This window comes from Trypanosoma rangeli (assembly GCF_003719475.1).
Source record: "Trypanosoma rangeli strain AM80 chromosome Unknown Tra_15.4_contig_00108, whole genome shotgun sequence".
NCBI lineage: Eukaryota > Euglenozoa > Kinetoplastea > Trypanosomatida > Trypanosomatidae > Trypanosoma > Trypanosoma rangeli.
In genome coordinates, this window is record NW_021705854.1 from 14,320 (window position 1) to 33,499 (window position 19,180).

General features: G+C 56.8%; 7 protein-coding genes across 7 annotated transcripts, besides 15 other annotated features; all 7 read left to right on the forward strand.

Moving 5' to 3' along the window:
• Positions 1-222: 222 nt before the first annotated feature.
• On the forward strand, positions 223-2,895 carry TraAM80_03938 (putative katanin-like protein, putative,serine peptidase, Clan SJ, family S16; the record flags this gene model as incomplete). Its single annotated transcript, XM_029380888.1, has 1 exon — positions 223-2,895. One exon carries the CDS (start codon positions 223-225, stop codon positions 2,893-2,895), a length of 2,673 nt encoding a protein of 890 aa, XP_029239214.1.
• A 110-nt stretch (positions 2,896-3,005) lies between these two features.
• Positions 3,006-3,080: a microsatellite.
• A 146-nt stretch (positions 3,081-3,226) lies between these two features.
• Positions 3,227-3,670, forward strand: TraAM80_03939 (ecotin; the record flags this gene model as incomplete). The annotated part of the gene is made up of 1 exon (XM_029380889.1): positions 3,227-3,670. One exon carries the CDS (start codon positions 3,227-3,229, stop codon positions 3,668-3,670), a length of 444 nt encoding a protein of 147 aa, XP_029239215.1.
• A 276-nt stretch (positions 3,671-3,946) lies between these two features.
• Positions 3,947-3,976: a microsatellite.
• Positions 3,977-4,002: 26 nt separating this feature from the next.
• Positions 4,003-4,012: a microsatellite.
• Positions 4,013-4,043: a microsatellite.
• Positions 4,044-4,061: a microsatellite.
• A 403-nt stretch (positions 4,062-4,464) lies between these two features.
• Positions 4,465-4,494: a microsatellite.
• Positions 4,495-4,754: 260 nt separating this feature from the next.
• Positions 4,755-4,785: a microsatellite.
• Positions 4,786-4,945: 160 nt separating this feature from the next.
• On the forward strand, positions 4,946-7,969 carry TraAM80_03940 (uncharacterized protein; the record flags this gene model as incomplete). Its single annotated transcript, XM_029380890.1, has 1 exon — positions 4,946-7,969. The coding sequence occupies one exon, from the start codon at positions 4,946-4,948 to the stop codon at positions 7,967-7,969; it is 3,024 nt and encodes a 1,007-aa protein (XP_029239216.1).
• Positions 7,970-7,978: 9 nt separating this feature from the next.
• Positions 7,979-8,012: a sequence feature (GA-rich).
• A 444-nt stretch (positions 8,013-8,456) lies between these two features.
• Positions 8,457-8,494: a microsatellite.
• A 474-nt stretch (positions 8,495-8,968) lies between these two features.
• TraAM80_03941 (uncharacterized protein) lies at positions 8,969-10,879 on the forward strand (the record flags this gene model as incomplete). Its single annotated transcript, XM_029380891.1, has 1 exon — positions 8,969-10,879. The coding sequence occupies one exon, from the start codon at positions 8,969-8,971 to the stop codon at positions 10,877-10,879; it is 1,911 nt and encodes a 636-aa protein (XP_029239217.1).
• A 291-nt stretch (positions 10,880-11,170) lies between these two features.
• Positions 11,171-11,205: a microsatellite.
• A 188-nt stretch (positions 11,206-11,393) lies between these two features.
• Positions 11,394-11,417: a microsatellite.
• A 183-nt stretch (positions 11,418-11,600) lies between these two features.
• Positions 11,601-11,622: a microsatellite.
• Positions 11,623-12,482: 860 nt separating this feature from the next.
• Positions 12,483-15,830, forward strand: TraAM80_03942 (uncharacterized protein; the record flags this gene model as incomplete). Its single annotated transcript, XM_029380892.1, has 1 exon — positions 12,483-15,830. The coding sequence occupies one exon, from the start codon at positions 12,483-12,485 to the stop codon at positions 15,828-15,830; it is 3,348 nt and encodes a 1,115-aa protein (XP_029239218.1).
• A 253-nt stretch (positions 15,831-16,083) lies between these two features.
• Positions 16,084-16,109: a microsatellite.
• Positions 16,110-16,180: 71 nt separating this feature from the next.
• TraAM80_03943 (putative coiled-coil domain-containing protein 13) lies at positions 16,181-18,154 on the forward strand (the record flags this gene model as incomplete). Its single annotated transcript, XM_029380893.1, has 1 exon — positions 16,181-18,154. The coding sequence occupies one exon, from the start codon at positions 16,181-16,183 to the stop codon at positions 18,152-18,154; it is 1,974 nt and encodes a 657-aa protein (XP_029239219.1).
• A 288-nt stretch (positions 18,155-18,442) lies between these two features.
• Positions 18,443-19,051, forward strand: TraAM80_03944 (peptide hydrolase; the record flags this gene model as incomplete). Its single annotated transcript, XM_029380894.1, has 1 exon — positions 18,443-19,051. One exon carries the CDS (start codon positions 18,443-18,445, stop codon positions 19,049-19,051), a length of 609 nt encoding a protein of 202 aa, XP_029239220.1.
• Positions 19,052-19,060: 9 nt separating this feature from the next.
• Positions 19,061-19,090: a microsatellite.
• Positions 19,091-19,139: 49 nt separating this feature from the next.
• Positions 19,140-19,180: a microsatellite.

Consider the following 19,180-nt stretch of genomic DNA (forward strand, 5'->3'; position numbering starts at 1 on the left):
CTGCCGTGTTTTTATGCATTGGCTTTTTTTGGTTTTGTTCGTTGATGTCGTGCCTCGCCTCCACACATACGCACGCACACGAGGGGGAGCAGGGTGCCGATTTACTTTTGCCTATTGGCGTTGTTTTATTTCCTTTCGCCCCGTCTTCTTCTTGACCTCCCTCCTGAAAGTAGTCTGTGGACGCCCACACAGCAAGGGCGTGTGGAGTTGAGGGTGGCGGCGATGTTTGCCTGCCTGCGCGGCATTCACGAGCAGCGCACCGCGCCACCGTCGAAGTTTGGTGCACTGCCGTCGTCACAGATGCAGCAGCGGCTGCAGCACGCCGCGTTTGCCGCAGTTGCATCGAGCGAGCATCACTTCACCCAACTGCACGAGCAGCGAGAAAAAAAGGCAGCAGATGGCATGTCGGCAGAACGGCGCCTGACGCACTTTATCGCCCACGCCGTGCAGGACCACCTACGCGCTGTCGCCTTTGAGGAGGCAGCAGAAGCGGCTGCGGCGGAATGCCAGGGCAGGCCCGCTGCAACAGTCCAGGCAGCACCTATGAGCAATGCGGAGGACGTTGTCCAGCTCCTCTGGATGAACCGAACCATGGCTCTTGGCGCCACGGTCTCCGTGTTGGCAGGCGACTGCTCCTCCAACGAGGCGCCGCTGACGGCTGCCCGGCAGCCATTGGAAAGGCAGGCGCCTGATGTGCAGAAAACTATACGCCACCTGCGGGAGTCGTCTCCGGCGCTCTTGGCCGTCCTGTTGGATGGATCGGCGGTTGCTGCCAGTGCCCCGCCGGTGGTCGACGACGGCGACAACACTGCGGGGGCCGTGCCAGACTCTCGTCGTCGTATTCCTCACGGCACGGTGGGGGCCAAGAGACCACGTGCGGGTGCGGAGGAGGAGGTGGACGTGCAAGGGTCGCAGCCGAACACGGGATTGCACTTCACACTAAAAGTCGACGGCAGCCTGCTTCGCTCCCGACAGAACGAACGAGCACTGCCGACGGCCAGCCCATCTTGGGGGAACCCGGTCAACAACACCAGCTTTCAGCAACAGCTGCCTGGCCCGCATCGACAGCTCGGGGCCTCCGTTGAGGGTGATATTCCTTTTCCGGCTGAGCCTCACGCCAAGGGTCAAATGAAACTTAACCTCGACGGCTACGGGAAGCTCTCTTTGGCGCAGCCACTCGTCACACCTTCGCGTGCGCCGGGTTTAGCGTCCGCGGCTCTGTCAATTACTGCTGGCGGTGGCGCGCCGCACTCGCAGCCCTCGTTTGCCTCGCAACCGACTGCGTCTCCGTCATACGCTGTCGCACAGAGAACGTGTCCGTCTCGTGGACGATGGCCGATGACCGAGAGCTGCGAAAACACTGCTGCCGAAGGAGCCAAGCATGGCGTAAATGCAAGAGAACTGCGTGGTGGAATTTGCGCCGGGTTTTCGAAAAAGCGTGAGAATGAGAATGTGGAGGCGACTGCTAATGTTGGCGGGCAGAGCAGCGGTGGCTTCGTCACCGCGGGTGAGCAGCTGGTGGCGGATGTGCGGGCTGGAAGAGCTGCGCCCTCGGGTCTCTCACTACAACGCCGGGCACCTGCGCTTGGCCTGCGGCGTTCCGGCTTCACCCCTCCGTTTCAGCAGCAGCGACAGCAGACACCGCCTCCAAGGAGTGATGGAGCGAACGCGGCCACCAGCGTAGCTGCTACTGTGCCCGTCGGCGATGTACTGAGTTCCATTCACAAGCACGCTTCGAAGGGGTCCCATGAATCTACAACGCGAGGGACGCGTGATGATCATGGCACAGCACGAAACCGTGACGACAGTGACAGTGACCAAGGTGAGTTTCCGGCATCGCTGCTTCTTGCAGATGGGTCGGTGCCGCCCATTTTGCGGCCCCTCGATCCAAAGCTTGTGACGCAGGTGGCGATGGAAATATTGGAGTATGGGGCGGGAGCCGCCAACGTGGGCTGGGACGACATTGCCGGCCTTGAACATGCGAAGCGGAGCGTGGAGGAGGCAATTGTGTGGCCGCTGCGCCGACCTGACCTTTTCGTAGGCCTCCGTGATCCTCCGCGCGGGCTACTGCTGTTTGGTCCACCAGGAACTGGGAAGACGATGATCGCTCGAGCCATCGCCAATCGTGCGCAGTGCACGTTTTTGAACATCAGCGCCTCTTCGCTAATGTCAAAGTGGATGGGCGACGGGGAAAAATTGGTGCGGTGCCTCTTTGCGGTGGCTGTGGTGAAGCAGCCAAGCGTCATATTTATTGACGAGATTGACTCCCTGCTCTCTGTGCGGGGCGAGGGTGAGATGGATTCCGTGCGACGCATCAAGACGGAATTTCTCGTGCAGCTTGATGGAGTGGCGACCGACCGTGGCGACCGCGTCCTCCTCATTGGCGCCACCAATCGCCCTGACGAGCTGGATGAGGCCGCGCGACGCCGAATGGAAAAGCGACTGTACATTCCGCTCCCCGACGGCCCGGCACGCAGCGAGCTTGTCAAGCGACTCCTTCACACGATGGAGCTACAGCAGCAGCTGCAGCTGCATGCCGCAGAGGAGGGAAACACAGAGAAAAATGCGAGATGTGTCGTCCACGCGTTAGATGAAAAGGACATTGCGGAGGTCTCAGCCTCCACCGCAGGGTACTCGGGGGCCGACCTCAAGCAGGTGTGCCGTGAGGCGGCGATGGGACCACTGCGGGAGGTCACGATGCGCCTCACCGATGTCTCCCTCAGTGAGTTGCGGCCAATTCAACGAAAAGACTTTGTTCAGGCGTTGAGGCGCATCCGTCCAAGTGTAGGCGCCTCCGAGGTGAGGCGGTACGTGGAGTGGAACACACAATTTGGCTCCTTTGCTTCGCAAGGGGAAGACACCGCAGAGGAGGCGGAGGAGAAAAGGACTCCGTGACAGCGGTGCGGTAGCTCAAGCGTCATGCCCACAAGCGGAGGCGGGGGACGTTGTGCATCAACCCCTGTAGACACGCGTGGCTTCGTCCTTGTCGTATGTCGTCCCAGCTCTTTTGTTTCTCTGTTCGTTTGTTTTGTGTTTTGTGTCTCTTTACTTTTCTTTGCGTTGTTGTTGGGCTTTGTTTTCCCCCTTTGTGCGTGGCTCCCGTCTTTCCGCATGTGTCTACGTTTCCCTCCTTTTCCCCCCACCCCCCCTTCTCTTCACGTGCCCTGCGGAAAAGCTGCATTGATTTCCGCTGCCATACCACACCAGTCATTGCGAGGAGGAGCACATGTCTACGACGTCAAATAGCCTTACCGACTACGGTGTACCCTACCCGGAGCCCACGCCCGAGCAGCGGCGCTACGTCATCTTCCTTGACGAGAAGGGCGAACAGAAGGAGCTAGATGACTATAAGGTGCAGCTTATCCCTGGGCGTGTCATGGACACAGACCCCGTCAACGTGTACTCCATTGAGGGAAACGTGCAGGAGATGCGCATATCCGGCTGGGGCTACCCCTACTACGTGGTAAATGCGGGCTCGACGACGAGTACGGAGGTGGGGGTTCTGCCGGGAACTCCGTCGGTACAGCAATTTGTCACCCTGACGGCTAGACCGTTCATCCGCTACAACAGCAGGCTGCCGGTGGTGGTATACGTGCCGAAGCAGCTGGAGCTTCACTACCGCGTATGGGCGCCAGTGGCACCCACAAAGGAACACGCCGTGGAGAGGTAAGTTGTTGTACTCATCACGACGGAGGAAGGAGAAGGATAGTAAAAAAAAAAAAAAGTAATGAGCACATGTAATTTTATTGGGGAGTGAGGATGTTTTTCGTCCTTTCACGTTACTTTGTTTTCTCCTCCGGTTTTACGTGTGCCGGATTTGAGCTGCATGATGTGATGTTGACCTCCTGTTGCTGTCGCTGCCTACGTTCTGGTTGCAGCGCCAAAAAGTCGTGGCAGGGCCGTGTACTACCGGGAGTTGGCGAACGCCGTACACCAACTAATACGCATATATATATATATGATGTATCTTTATGTAGGTTAGTTGAATGAGAGTGTGTGGGGTTTTCTTTTTTTGTTGTTTTTGTTGTTGTTGTTGTTGTTGTAGTTTTTTTTTTTTTTTTGCTCCGCTAGGCCCTTGGGTGGTGTTGTCAAGACGGTTAGGCTCGCCCACATGCGTGGGTGTGTGTACGTTGTGAGCGACGTGTCAGTTGCTGGTGCGTGCTTTTCCCGCCTGTCTTACGAAATGGCTGGCTGCAACCATCACGGCTTCTTTCTTTTTGCTTCTGCGTTTTCTTTTTCTTCTTGAACAAGAGCTGCACTCCAGGAGGAGGACCGGGGGGTGGCGGCGGCGGCGGAAAAGGTAGCGTAGGGGGCGTCGGTGCGAGGGCAACGCAACCGGGAGTTCCTGTGCTCCCGCCTCCTGTCTGACAGCGCGGCGGGAAGGAACAAGTGCGGCGGCGCCATCCAAACCATCTGCCCCCCGCGACACGCAAAGTTTATCTCACACACATACACAGAGCTTTTTATATATATATATATATATATATATCATATTACTGTGCGTACACACCTGCTTACACGTGCATATATAATTGTATACATATATACAGATATAGGTGTGCCTCTTTGCTAGGATACACCGGCGCAAGTGAGAAGAGACAAGAGACGCAGCGCGAGCAGAGAAATAATTGGGCGAGTGTGAAAGTGACAGAAGGAGAAACGAGGTGAAAAAAAAAACCGACAGACAACCACGTGGGTAAACGACTGTGGTCTTTCTAGTGGAGAAGTGCAGTGAAATCCACATATAGCTATCAATATATATATATATATATATATATATATATAATGCCTGAGCTGAAAGGGGGGGGCAACGGCGTCGCATCCACCAGACAGCGTGAAGGAGGAACTTCGCTCTGATCCATTGAGCTGCGAAGGAGGCGGCGCGGCGTACAGTGGTAGTAGCCCGAACTTGTTCAAGGGAGGTCCGATTTTGACCTGGGGTAGTATGGACGCCCACCAGACGGGATCGACGCCCCCCTCCTCTGAGACTGTCATAGGCCTTCGTGACGAGCTCTCCTTTTCCTTCAAGAGCCTGGGCGGGGGGGAGGGGGACGACGACAAGGACTCTCACCGCCTCATGGGTTGGAAGTGCGGGGAGCTGGAGTCCGAATTCCCCCGTTCTGCAGTGGCGAGCGATGGGGCGGAGGTGCGGGTGAGTCGTGCTGCTGACAGGAGGGGGTCGAAGGAAACGGAACCTTCAAAGGAGGAAAAACGGTTGGCGCTTCTGCAGAGCATACATGAACTTTCCCCCACAACGTTGGAAGGCTCGCAGCGTGAGGCAGGCTTTCTTCTCCCTCTCATGGCAAGGCCGGCAGGTGGAGGAGGATCCATGGCGCAAGCCCCATCTTGTGGGCGATCTGTGTCCCAGATGTCTGCTGATGAGAGATCCGACCCTGTTGTTTCGCCGCTGTACGCCCGCTCACGTCAGACCCACGTCATGCCTGTTCCGAAGCACTGGAGTGTATTTTACCCTGACGGTATCGACAGTCAGCCACCTCTTCTGCTGCACTATTTGTTGCTTGGTGGTTGGCGCACGGTGGCGGGTGGGTGGGACTACTTTAGCCACCGCCGTCTGCAGGATGGGGAGGTTGTTGGGCATCAGGTGCGGTGGCTTCATAATGCCCAACCACGGGATCGCTTCGTTTTTGTTGTTTTCCCTGTGGAGCCAAAATCCGAAGACGCTTCCGTGGGACGGTGGCAAAAATTTCGTGACCAAATTTACGGCCCACCCCCGGCCTTTGCCTACAATAAGGGAAAGTTGTTCAAGAGGCCACCGTTTGGCTCCGCAGGGGCTGTTTTAACGAAGTCGAGAAAAAGCACCTCACTCTCACCGCTGCTGGTGCAGGACGAGGACCTCTCCAGCCCTACTTTAGAGCCGCCGCGACACGGACGCGAGGAGAGGCAGGAACCAGGGCAAGCCAGCACCACGCACAGCGGCAGTGGCAATGGTGGTGCAGCAAAAACTGTGGGAGTGGAAGTTATTGAGGTGAGACACGAGGATGTCACCGCGACAGACTACGGCCCACGCCTCTCATGTAGTAGGTTCGCCATTGAGGCGAAGGCGGTGTACGCCTATTACTTCGCCACCATAGAGGAGGCATTTGCGTACTACGACTGCTTGGACGATCTTTGCCTGATGGAGGAGCAAATACGACGCGGGATAACGAACCTAGTGCCGTTTCACCACAAAGGAGGTCATTGCAGGAGCTGTCGAGACGGTCCTTTTGTCGGCTTTGAGCACGTCTACGGGGGAACTAGCGTGGTGCAGGCAACGATGGGAGCGACAACCCCGAGGCCACAAACTAGTGGGGTGAGCATGGGTGAAGAAACGCCGACGACGACGTGCAGGGAAGAGGTGATAGAATCACTTTTCACTACAATTATGGACGAAAGTGCCGCAACCACCGACGAAGAAACGAAGAAGCGGACTTCTTGGAACGAGGCCCAGGTGATGTGCCCCCGCTCACCGGAACCTTTGCGGCTGCCTGCGGACATCCAACAGCTCGGGTGTCAGCAGCAATACTGCCAGTTAAAACGAAATTCACTTCCTCTAAACGCCGCTGCCGTGTGGAACGATGCATCCCATATGGACTTGCATTACCCCAGTCACCGAGGCATCTTTACCCCGTTGGCTTCACACGCAACATCTGCTCAAAGCCGTGCCCCCGTTGGTGAGCCCAGGATTCGCCCCCGTCTGTTGCCTACGCTTACCACGGCTCATTTTGATACCATTGTAACCGTGTACTCGGAGGATCCAAGCTTCAATGCGGTTTTGCGGGAGGTTTTGATGCCAGAGCCTGGAACCCATCCTTACACGGTGTCCCTTAAAGAGCAGCGTCGCATGCTTTCCATGTACGAAACAGGGATGCCGGCTTGGACAATCTTTCTCGCCTCAACTGGGTTGCCGTACCGCCGCGTATTTCGTCTCATTTTTGTGGGACTGGTAAACATCTGGCCTCTTATCTCTCTCTTTGTGGGGTTGTACGATCTCTACAAGCATTTACCACAGATGAAAACGTTTGTGTCCACCACCTTGGCCCCATTACTAGAGTGGATTGACGAACACTTTACGTTCCGTGTATCCATGTTGGTAACGTACATCATCTCGGTTGGTGTTACGGTGGCTGCTTCCTTGACAAGTTTTATGTCGCAATTTTACATCCTGGAAGTAACCCTGTACCCCCTACGCCTTCTTGCCGGATTCCTGCAAACACCCTTTGCCCTGTTGTTTGAGGTGCTGTGGTCTGTCATCTTCATTGTTGGTTCCTTCATCCGACTACTCTTTCTGACGCTAAAAATGGTCTTTGTGGGGCCCTTTCTCCTCGTCACGCACGTTGCCTCCTGGGAGTTTGGCAGCGCCCCTGTGCTCCCCGCTGCGGTGGAGGGGACATCACTGATCATGAAGTGGTGGCGAGCCTGGCAGGAATTCTGGGTTACGGTAGCGTCGCCGGTAAAGAACCTGGCAAAGGCGTGGTACGACAGCGTGGTGCATGTCGCCGTGAGCGCGGCTCGGCGAGAGGCCTCCATTCGCCGTTGGTACACACCGAAGCTCAGCTACGTGCTTGCCTTTGTGGCAAAAGTGCGGGAGGTGTGTGTGGTGAATCTTGCCATTTGGTGGCAGATGTGCGGACCCGGGTGGGGGCTGTGGCTGATGAACATGGTTTTTCTTGCCTACTTGCTGTGTCTGCTGCTCATGCCCAAAAGCGGCGACGCCGTTCCCCCGTATGCCCTCTTTAACGCTCACCCCACCCCCCTGCAAGGCGCCTGTGGCAGTGCTGCAGGGACCTGTACGACCCCTGCGCCGGTGGTAGTGGGAGATGGCGGGGCTCCGCTGCGAGAGAAAGCCCCGCTGTTCATTGAGGCGGCGGGAGACGCCGGTGATTTGCCACTCGACAACGGCAACGGTTTCGATGCCCTGTACTTTGCATGGGAGACACTCATTGCGGTGTGGGTTCAATTGCCGTGGTAACACGCCTGCAGAAGAAGAGAAGAAAAGAAAAAAGTAAAACAAGTCATATTTACTGTTGCATGCACTTTTTTATTTACTCACTTTGTCTCTTCATGGGTTGTTATTTCTCTACTTCTCCCGGTTCCTTTCCACAATTTTGTTGCTCGTGTCGCATGCACGACGCCACGCTGCACTTGGACAGGGCGAACAAAATGGAACGACTATGCCGTCTTTGCTGGACGCCCAGATTCTTTGTTTTCTTTTTTGCTTGCTTTGTCTCTTTTTTTCTCTTCATTATGCTGAATGCCGGGCAACATGTATGTGCGCCTGTTTGGCCCTCACCCTCAGGTATCCTCTCTCTTTTGATATATATATATATGTCGTTGCCCTTCAAGGCTGCATGGGGGCGTGTGGTGGTGACGGAAAGAGAAGCGAAAAACCAACAACAACATTGTCGGTGTTCTGCTTGTTTTCTCGAGTCATCCTTCTTGTTGTTGTTAACCCTCTGTTTTTTTTTTTTTACTCATTTGTTTGTTTCTTTTTGTTACCCCGCCGCCGTGGTGCGAGGGATACTGCACTGGGTATTCACTGCATTGATGTAAACAGCGGCTACCACCCACATCCATCCATTCCTGGCGGCTGTGATTTGTGGTTGTGTTGTGCGGCTCACCTTACTTGGTGCGTGTGTCTGTGTGCGCTGCTGCTGTTCTGTATTTTCCCACCCACCCACCCACCCCCACGATGGTATCTCTCATGGCTCCCTGCCTCCATTCTCTCTTTTTGTCTCTTTTTGCGCTTCTCGGGTCGCGAGAAGAAAGGGGGCAAGGTCGAGGGCTGTGCGACGTAGGAACGCGAAGGCAACGGCGGCGAATACGTGCGTACGTGTGGGTGGCTGTCTTGTTCCCTGAGCTCACGCAGCAGGCGGAACGGTGAGTTGTAACGCGGTGTTGCTCGTCTGCGTGTCTCGGTGTGTGTGTGTCTGCGTCGGAGCGGTCCCCACGAGAGAGGAGGGCAGAAAAGATGCTCGATGAGGACCCGATGGTACTGAAAAAGAAGCAGTCCGTGATTGACGTGGGGCAGCGGTCGCAGCTGGACCTGGTGCACGGGGAGATCCGCCGCAACAAGGAGGTGCTGACGACCCTGCGCCTGGAGAATGCCCAGCTGCAGCTCGCAGTGCGGCAGGTCGCTCGCGGCCAGCGCCGGGTTACGAGTGAGGAGTACTTCCGTAGGGAGGAGGAGCAGCTGCACAACAAACTTTGTGTGCTGAAGCGTAGCCTGAACAGCGTGACGGGCAAGAAGGAGGAGCTGGCACGGGAGATTGCGCGCACGATAGAGGAGACCAGCTTCATCATGAAGGAGGGTGGCCCAATCGTGGATGAGAACTCCGCCGTGGGGCAGAAGATCCGCGCCCTGGAGAACCGCCTTGACAAGTGCCTCATCAAACACAACGAGGTGAACGCCATCCGTCGCACGTACGAGACCCTTCTGGAGCGGTTGCAGCAGGAGCAGTCTGGGTTTGACACCCAGCTTGCCGCCATGGAAAAGACGCTGCAGTGCAAGGAGAAGGATCTGGCCGAGTTGAATAGTGTGGCGAGTGAGGCCACGAAGGGCAGAGACGCGGCAAAGGCGGAGGTGCAGCGGCTGCAGTTGCACCTCACACGGGAGCGACGAGCACACAAGAAGGACATCACCGAACGACGCGCATTTGTGACGTCAAAGCGGGAGCATTTGGAGAGGCACTCACGCATGCTGCATGAAAAGATTGAGAAGGGGAATGAGCGTCGCCTGCGCGCACGACTGGCGCTTAGTAATACGCAAAAGAAGAAGAGTCGTATGAACGCGCAGAAGCAACTCCGGCCAGAGGAACTAGAGCAGCAGATGCGGCAGCGCGAACTGTACAACCGTCTGAAGGAGCTCACAATGAGCAGTAACGTCACCGATGTCATTTCAAAGCTAAAGGAACGCCGGGACGCCAATGCGCAACTGCTGGTCACCGTGAGGGAGGCGGAGTCGATGGACGTGCTTTTAAAGAATGAGCGGAAGAAACTGGAGGAAGAGTGGGAAAAGCTTCAGCAGCAGAATGGTGGGGTCTCCACGGCGTTGTTGCAGCAGCAGCAGCCGGGGGACGCTGGCATAGACGATGAGGTCTTTGCTAAGGGTGGCTCGACGGAAGCAGGAGACGCCTCATTGGCAAGCAAGGTTGAGCAGCGTGCGAGGATGCGTCGCCGCGTGCTTGAGGAGTTTGACTCCCACCTCTCCGATCGTCAGATCGAACTAGAGGCGGCACAGCAAATACAGGATTCCCTGGGGAAGATGCTGCTGGACGTCGACGCTGGGGTGCATCACCTTGCCGGAAAAATTGCCGCCGGGGATATGGCTGAGAGCACAGCACCGGTAACAGCGTCGTTTTCACGTTCCTCAATTACATCTGCGCTTATGCCCGCGCCCACGTCATGTGCCACGCGTGGTGAGGCCATAGTGGAGCTGCTGCGCTCCTGTGGGTCGAGGCTGCAGTCGATGCTCACAGAGATACGGGAGGGAGAGGTTGAGACGACCACGAAGCTCTTGGCTCATTGGCACGGGGCCATGCCCCAGTCAAACATTCGCGTGCGATTGGAGCCGCATGCCCCTCATGACGACAGTCACAATGTCGATGACATCTCCGATGACATGGCTGATGTCAATGGCCCGGGGCAGGTGTCAGGGAGCCTGGAGAAGGACCGCCGCATATCAGAGGGAGGGGGGGATGCCGTGTTTGGTGTTCGGAAGCGGATTGGTGTGTCTTCGGGCCGTGGTGCCTTCGACGACTTCCCAGAGAATGAAATCCATGACAGGCACGAACTGAAGATGATGTCCATCGCCACCGTGGAGCGGGAGCGCAAGAAGGCGAAGAAGCAGCTGCAGCAGAGTTCCAAGGAGGAGAGCCCATAACCTGAGAGCGTCTTGTTGTTGTTCTTTTCCGACCTGGCAATTGAAACGGGAAACGGAGGAGAGGCACCTGTCATTGCCTTTTTTGCGTGTTTCTGCTGTGTTTTTTTTTTGTGGCTGCATGGCCTTCTGCGGCGGGGACGGATTGTGTTGACGTTGTTGTTGCTTTTCTCTCTGCGTTGTTCCTGGATTGTGGTGGGTGAAGGAACAAAAGGAGGGTTGATGTTACTGTTGTTGGCGTGCGCGGCCTCCAGCTCCGGCGCAGCGGGGGGGGGGTGTGGGAGGGAAACCTGCAAGGGAGGAAGGGAGGAAGGAAGGAAAGAATGGAATGTATAAATTTAAGAGAAAATAAAAAAGGAAAAGGAGGGGGAAAAAAAAAACTATGTATGCTCGTCTGCTTCCACAGACAGACAGACAGACACATCTTTGCTCTCGGTCCATTATACATTGCATACCATATGTGTATGTGCCCATGCGTACAGTGTGTACGGTGGGGAAAAAAAACGGAGGAAAAAAGGAGGGAGAGAAGAAGAGAGAGAGAAAAGGGGGAGTGGGGAGGGGATTACGTGTACAGCACTGCGGATAGGGGAGGCATTATTGCTAGCGGTAGTGCTTTCCTGGCGAGGGGGGAGTTGCAAGGGGGCGGTGGTGTTGCTCCCTGTAGGCGCCACTGAGTGAAACACACCGCTTTCTTTCCCTCTCTACTCCCCACGTGTTTTGCCCAATATATATATATATATATATATGGTGGTTCTATGTATCCATCTGTTCGTCCCCGTCCCTCTTACCTACGTTACTCTTGGTATGGTATCTGTGTGTGTTTGTTGTTTTTTTCTTGCCGCCGTCACCCCATCGTTTTCTTGTTTACCCTCTTTGCGTGTGCGCGGTGTGTGTTTTGTGTGTCTTTCGGACATGCACGCATGTATGTATATGCGACTTATCGCCGGTGGTTACGGTGAATGTACAAACAAAGATGGAGCCGCGTTGACGGCAGCCAAAGCACGGAGCTGCAAGGGAGTGGAAGCGAAGAGACAAGACACACGCAAAAAAAAAGGAGGAAGGGGTGTGGGTATGGGTAGGCAGCCGCGGCCTCTCTGCCTGGCCCCTCTCCTCGTTGGTGGTCTTTGTCTCTTTGCCTGCTCTCGGCGCACGTGCGGCGGTGAGTGATGGGGTGAAGAAGGGTGACTCCACCAGAGCGTGGCCCACCAACCAGGAACGAAGGAAGGAACAACAAAAAACAACAAACTGTGGTTGCCTCTTTGCGTTTCTCTCTTTCTCTTTTCTGCCGCAGCACCTCGCGGGCTGTCAATATTCACGCGTACCTCAAAAGGAAGCCATAGATAGATATACTTATCTTGTTTGCTTGCATACGTGGAGAGGCGGGGCGGGACCTGGGCGTGTAGGCACAGCGGGGGGAGGAGGGGAGGGGAAGTTTTTTATTATTATTATTTGGCTTTTGCCGCAGCGGGATAAACCAGCAGGTACCCCTCGTTGTCTGTCCACGTTTTTTTTTATTCATTCCGCCACTCGCTGCCACAGCTCCGGGGCGACTCTTTTGGTGGGTGGGTGGTTTCTCCGATCCCTTTGCTTGGCCCATCGCTGTCATATGTGGAGTGCGCCAGACGAGGCGGGGCGCGACGGTTGTATTTCCCTCTTCGCCCACTCCTCAGCGGTGTCACGGCGGCTGTACCTCCTCGCGGCAGCCCTGTCGATCCCGCCAGACAGGCTGCTGCGCTACACAATTGAGGTGCAGCGCCGCGGGGCGCATCAGCACCACCGACGAGCGCAGCATGGCCGTCTTGGTGTAACTGCAGTCACGACCGTCGTCGCCGGCACATCGACAACTCGCCCTGAGGCAGGCATGACGGCAGAGACGGAGACCCCGCAGGAGTTCCCGCTCCTTCTGCACGGGATTCTCAGCGCCCTTGTGCTGCCTTTCTCAAACCTGGAGAGTTCCCCCGCGGTGTCTGCCACCGCCTCAACGAAGACAAAGACGATAGAGCCGGTGAAGACGTACATGAAGCAGGGTAGCGGCAAATCCTTATCGCGGCAGAAGGGCGGTGGGAGCCGCACAACGCCGGGGGCTGGTGGTACATCGGCGGTGTCGAAGGATGTCAACTCAGGGGGTTCACAACACGTCAACATGCACAAACACTTTGCGGCCCTCGAAGACATGGTTGTCTCCCAACGCGTCAGAGAGCCAGGCCCGAAGAGCCAGACGGGAATAAGTACCATCTTATTCAGCAGTAAACACACCACCACCACTACCACCAGCAACAGCGGCGGCAGCAGCACTAGTAGTACTAGCAGTAGCAGCAGCAGCAGTGGCTGCTGTAGCGACGATGTGGAGGCCTCCTCAGTGTCTGCTAGCTCGCCAATACACAAGGGAAAGGCAGAGAGCAGTGTCGCTGCACCGAAGAAAGCATCCAAAGCTGCACACTCTCATGTGTATGAGCTGCGTCAGACGCCACCCTTTCACCAGGAGGTAAGCATCGCGCAGCTCTTATCGGAGCTTGCAGAGCCCTTTTTTGCCTCCGGAGGCCATGCTATTGGTATGAGCAGTGGGAGTGGTGGGAGCGAGAGCAGAAGTAGTGATGTCGGGTATAGTATGGATCTTCAGCAATGTATGCGACTTATTCCACAGGAACTACGCACAGCCGCAGGCGTGTCACGTGTTAGTGAGTTATACCCGCCGTTTATGCCTCTGCTCCTAGAGGCCTTGTTGAAGGAGAGCGTGCATGAGAGCCCCTTTGGCCTTGCAGCCAGGTGTGTCGTTATGCGTTTAATAGAGCTATCGGCTCCAATATTTGTGTCAAGGTTCTTTAAGCAAGGGAGCGGTGCCTCCGTAGACGTTGGCAATAACGACAAGGAGGAGCAAGTGTGCCACGCCATGACGCTACGCGCTACGCAGCGCCTTGCAAACACGGCAGTCGCCCTCCTTGAGGTGATTGAGGACCCTGTGTGGGTGTTGGACCTCAGTGGCGCTCTCATCGCTAGTCAGCTCCTGCATCCCGGCGCGCTTAGGACTGTGCTACACCGCCGTGCACTGGACTTGGCCAAGCTTCCACCGCTGTGGAAGCCTACCGTGGCCCTCGCCTATTGTTTGGTGACCCAACACAGTTTACATGCTGCTGTGCGGGCAGAGGCGGAACTCGGTGCGGTGAGTCAACCAGCAGAGCGGCTCTCCGTCTCGAGTGAATCAGGCAGTAGTATTGATGTCACAGCGGTGGTGGGAAGTTTGCCGCAGTACTCGCACACTTCTACAGAGAGATGTTCCGGGGAGGCTGCAGCCTCCCCGCCCCTGCCAGAGCAGGAGCCACATCTACGCCACGAGGATTCACACCCGTCTTCGCAAAGTCGAAGATCATCCGTGTCCGTTGAAGCTGGGAGCTGTATGCCTTCTGATGTAGGACTCTCTGTCGCCTTGATGGGGCGAGCAGCCTCACTGCAGCAATCCAGTGGTACCGACGTTGAGGGCGCTCTCCCGTTGCGGTGGCTGTTCCCTGAAAAGGTGCCTCCCGTGGTGACACTGCCCAACTCCATTGTTATGACTTGCATGGTCCTTTGCGCAGGGGCGCTTGGCCGGCACACCGTAGTTGCACTAGGACAATGGTGTCTCCGCTCACTTCGAGCGCTACCGGCCACACCATGTGCTGTGGGACTCACGCATCTCATGTTGAAGTACCCTCAGTTTCTGAAAAAAGCCTCCTTGCGAGTCTCTTCAGGCCTCTTCTTGTCCTCCTCCGCCACCACTGCCGCCGTCGCCACCGCGGTTGCTGCGGTTACCAGCAGCACCAAGAGCACTAGCAGCCATGGTAATGGGAAGGCGACAACCCTTTTTTGTATTGCTGTCTTTATGGAGGGGTGTCAGTTGGCGAATACGGTGATGCTGCGGCAAGCCAACCTTCGTATGGATGGTCGTCTGGCGATGGCGTGGCAACGGGATACTGCCTCATCCGTGGCGGCGGAAGAAGGACATTTGAGCGACTTTGCAGAGACACCCTACGTGCATGAGGATAGCACCCTCCACGAGCTACGTGAAGTGCAATGCTACCTTGTCATGCTGTTGCAGGCACTTGTCATGCGGAGTGGGGTTCAGCTGCCGACGGATGCCCAGGGTGAGTTGTTTGCATTGTTTGTGACGACGGCCCGTTTACGCGTTGCGGTTGGTGCCCCAAAAGAGGAGGGATTGGGAGCAGCTGTGGGGTGTCTGCCGGCGGAGAATGGGAGTTGTCAAGCTCCCCAACGGACGCTCTCGCAGGTGGCTCTAAAGCTTGTGGATGAATCCTTTGGGGCGGTTGCACGCGCGGTTGATATTCTACTGCATGACTATGACGCAGGATGTCCGCGGCAACTCTGTGAGTCGCTTGTGTCGCTGCTTCCACCGCAGAACACGTTGTTTTCTGAGTTGCAGCGCGTTGGGGCGTGGGAGAAACACCTGGACTGCCTCGAGACTGTGCAGGCGGCAGCGGAGGCGTATCGCGAGGCCCGCCGCTCCACCTTGCCACGCCCTTCATCGCAGGAGGAGGCGGACTTCAATGCGGCACCCTCGTCGTTCTGGTCGTCAGTCGCAGCGCACGACAAGGATGCACTTCCTCGGCCGATGTCTCTTCTGGAGTTGCAGCAGGAGCTGGAGTGGCGGGCCAAACGGGCGGTGGTGGCTGTGCGCAGCGGCGCGGAGGTGATGTTTGGCTCGTTGGTTAGTGTGCTGCCCTGCTCTGGCGAGCCGCTCTGCCTCGCCACCACCCCCGACGGTGGCCTTCCCGTGGCGCAGCAACTGTGGTGGGTGGAACACACAATCGTCTACCTGGTGGAGGAATGGTGGCGCAGCCGCGTGTCAGCGCCGGCGCTGTTCCACTTTAGCGCCGAGGACACGGTGGAGACAAGCAGTAGTGACGTGTTTCGTCGAGAAGCGCAGAAGAGTTTCATTCGGTGTTGTCCAAACCCCATCTAATGCGTCGCCTGGATGCTGCTTTTAAGTGTGTGTGGGTGGGTGTAGAGTGGCGTGGAACGGAAAGAGAATGGTTTACTCACACAAGAGCAAAGCGTATATATATATACGGTAATTTCATGATGTTCAAGACTTTGCATTGGTGTTACAACGAAAAGGATGTGGTCTGGAGGTATATTTTTCCTGCATGTTGTACCGTCAGTGGGAGGAACCTTGGGCGAATACAACTGAGGCGGGTCATGTCTCCACCTCTCTCTTTTTTTTTTCCTTTTTTTTTTATTTCTCTGTTGTTGCTGATGTTGTTCTACTTTTGTTGCCTGCGTTGGAGCGCTTCCATCTATGCCTGTAGGAGGATGCCCAATAGTGTCGTGAGCAGCAACAGCGGCGGTGGTCCCCACAAGGAGGACATCGCCCAGCTCAGTGCACTTTTTGCGGAGGGCGGGTTTGACAAGGATGCGCTGGAGGGGCGCTACCTGAACCAGCTACGGCGAGCCCGGCAGCTGGGGGTGCAGCTGGAGGCGGAAAAAACGCATAGCCGTCGACTCGCAGCTGAGCTTGCGGCGCTGCAGGCGAAGATGCAGGATGTAAATAGCGGCAGAGACGGTGAAACCTCAAAGAGGCGTGTGCGGCAGGCAGGTGGCAGTGAACAAGGTGAGGAGCAGCAAAGTACGATGGCTGCGCTTAAGGAGCGCCTCGAGCGGGCGTACATACAACTGAACGAAAGTAAACTGCAGACGGAGGAGCACAAGAAGGAGTCGCAGCGCCTGCGTAAGCTGCTGCTGCAAGAGATTGGTGGCACCCCACAGGAGTTAGAGACACTGCTGAAAAGCACAGCAGAGACTGGCGGGGGCTGGCGGGGGCGAGCGCAGCAAATCGTGCTTCTAAAAGGCAAAGTGAAGGAATTAGAGCGAACTCTGGCAGCAACGGCGGCTACCGTGAGTGCGTCAGCGAACTCGGATGATGATAGTAGTGGAGTCGGCAACGGTGGTGCTGCTGTTGCTGCTTCGGCGGCGGCGCTTGTGCGAGGACGAGCAGGCGGGGCGTCGGTAGTCACCGATACTGCGACCGCATTGACGTCACGTAACCGCGACTTGGATGACGTGGCCCGTGAACGTGTGGCGGAGCTTCAAGGGCGCCGTTTTCTGCAGCTGCGGGAGGTGCAGGATGAGCTTTACAAGCGCACGGCGGAGCTGGAGACGCAGAAGCGACGGGCTGAGGCGGCGCAGGCGCGTCACGTCAATTTGGAGGCGGATAACCGAACCCTTCGCGAGTATCTGCAGACAGTGCTGACGAAGACGGAGAACGACAACCTCCTCATCGACGCCTACAAGGAGGAGCTGGCGGGGCTGCAGCAAAGGCTACATGCGGCGAGGATGCAGCTGCAGGAATGGGAAGCGTGGGAGGGTGGGGAGCCGCCAAAAGGACGAGGGGAAGAGGCACCGAAGCATCGTGAACGACGCACGAACAACCCCTGCCATCTGAGGGAAGAGAGGCTTGACGCGGACACGGCAGTGGCTCTTGCGGGGGCCGACGCAGCAATCGAGATCAACCGCTTGCGGATGGAAAACGAGGAGCTTCGAGTTCGACTGATCCGTTGTGGGAACCATGATGACAGTCGCCACTGCGGTGGTAGTAGTAGTAGGACTAGTAGTAGGAGTCCTGCCAGCCCTAGCTCCGGCGATAAGCTCCACGGGAGGAACGACGACACTGCTCTCGTCCTGCACTGGCTGCGGACAGTGGCCCCAATGCCGCCGACTGCGCAGGGTCATGGGAGTGCGTGGCAGTCCCGTGTGGCGGAGGTTCTCCGCCGGGCGCACGCCGCCGTGTGCTTCGTGGAGCAGCAACACGAGGAAGATGGCAACCGGCTCAGCAGGTGCTACGAAACCATCAAGCAGCTGCAGGAGGAACCGAAGCGGCGAAATGGAAGGCAGGCAAAGCGGGGAAGCAAACCCCACGAAGGCGGTGACGACGAGGAGGAAGACGGCGGGGCCGCAATGATGGCAGATCTCGTTTTGCAGGAGAACCGGGCGCTGAAGAAGCGGCTCAAAATGCTTCAGGCGTTGATGGAAAAGGAGCGGATGGCGTATGAATCACTCCGCTTTGCGCCCTCGGGTGCCATGCTCGGTGACGCCACCACCACCACTACCACCACCAACAACACCACCACCACCACCAACACCAACGGGGACGATGCGGCATCAGCAGGGCTTATTGGTGGTACACAGGTGACTGCCGCGGCGCATGAGCAGCTAAAGGCTCAGTACGAAGAGCTGCGTTGTGCTTTCAATTCTCTTCAGAAGGAGCGTCTTCGGCGTGGTGGTGTCTAATACCTCCATTTTTTGTTATTGTTGTTTTGCCGACGACAACGCTGTAGTTTATGCTAAGTCTGCATGTGTCGTGTTGGCCCTCATAGTGGGCGGCCCGCCGACGTCTTACATGTTTTCCCCCTCGCCTTATTGTCTCTTTTTAGTCTACAGCGGCCGCCGGTGGGGAAGCGAAGCAGCTAGAAGAGGGAAGCACTTGGAGTGGGGAGACGGTGCATAGGGCTTGGATCGGGGAAGCAAGGGCTAGGCAGTACTCTGTTGCGTGGGAATACGCAAGGCGGAGACGCAAGGATGTACAGCTGCCCGCAGCGTCTGCTGGAGATTTTGACAGTATCAGTGACGGTGGGCTTGGCGGGAGTGCTGCTCGTGGTGGTCAGCAGCCTTGTCCCGTTTGGCCACACGCAGTCCCAGCCCGTCGTCACCGCCTTCAACGTTTCCACTTCGCCGCTGATGCGGATGCGGATGCCGGTCCTCTATGCGCAGGAGGTGTCACCACCACCACTGCAAGACTACGTATTTTTTCGTTTCACGCTCAGGGCTGACTTTTCCCCTTTATGGGACTGGAACACAAAGGCAGTGTACGTCGCCTGCGTCGCCCGCTATAGCACAGACCAGTACGTCGTGAACGAAGTGACCCTGCTGGACACCTTGCTGAAAAGCAGGACGGCGGCGGCGGAGTGGCAGCTTGACAACGCCGAGAAGTACCCGCTGGAGGACGCCCGCCTCGGGGCCCTGGCTGGGGTACAGGTCCAGCTCTCCATTCGCTACCAGGTGCTGCGGTACTGCGGCTACTCTCCCACCTTTGAGATCTCACCCGTGGGAAACGTGTTCCCGGTGTTTACGCTTCCGCGAACATACGCCTCTTCGCTGCAGGACGGACATGTAGCACACACAACGTAACCATCTACCCCGCCGCCGCCGCCGCCGCCGCTGCAGCCGAGGGAAGACTAGAGGGGCGACAGCGTTGTGCTTGCTGTGCCAATTTGCCTATATATATATATATATATATATATATATATATATATATAT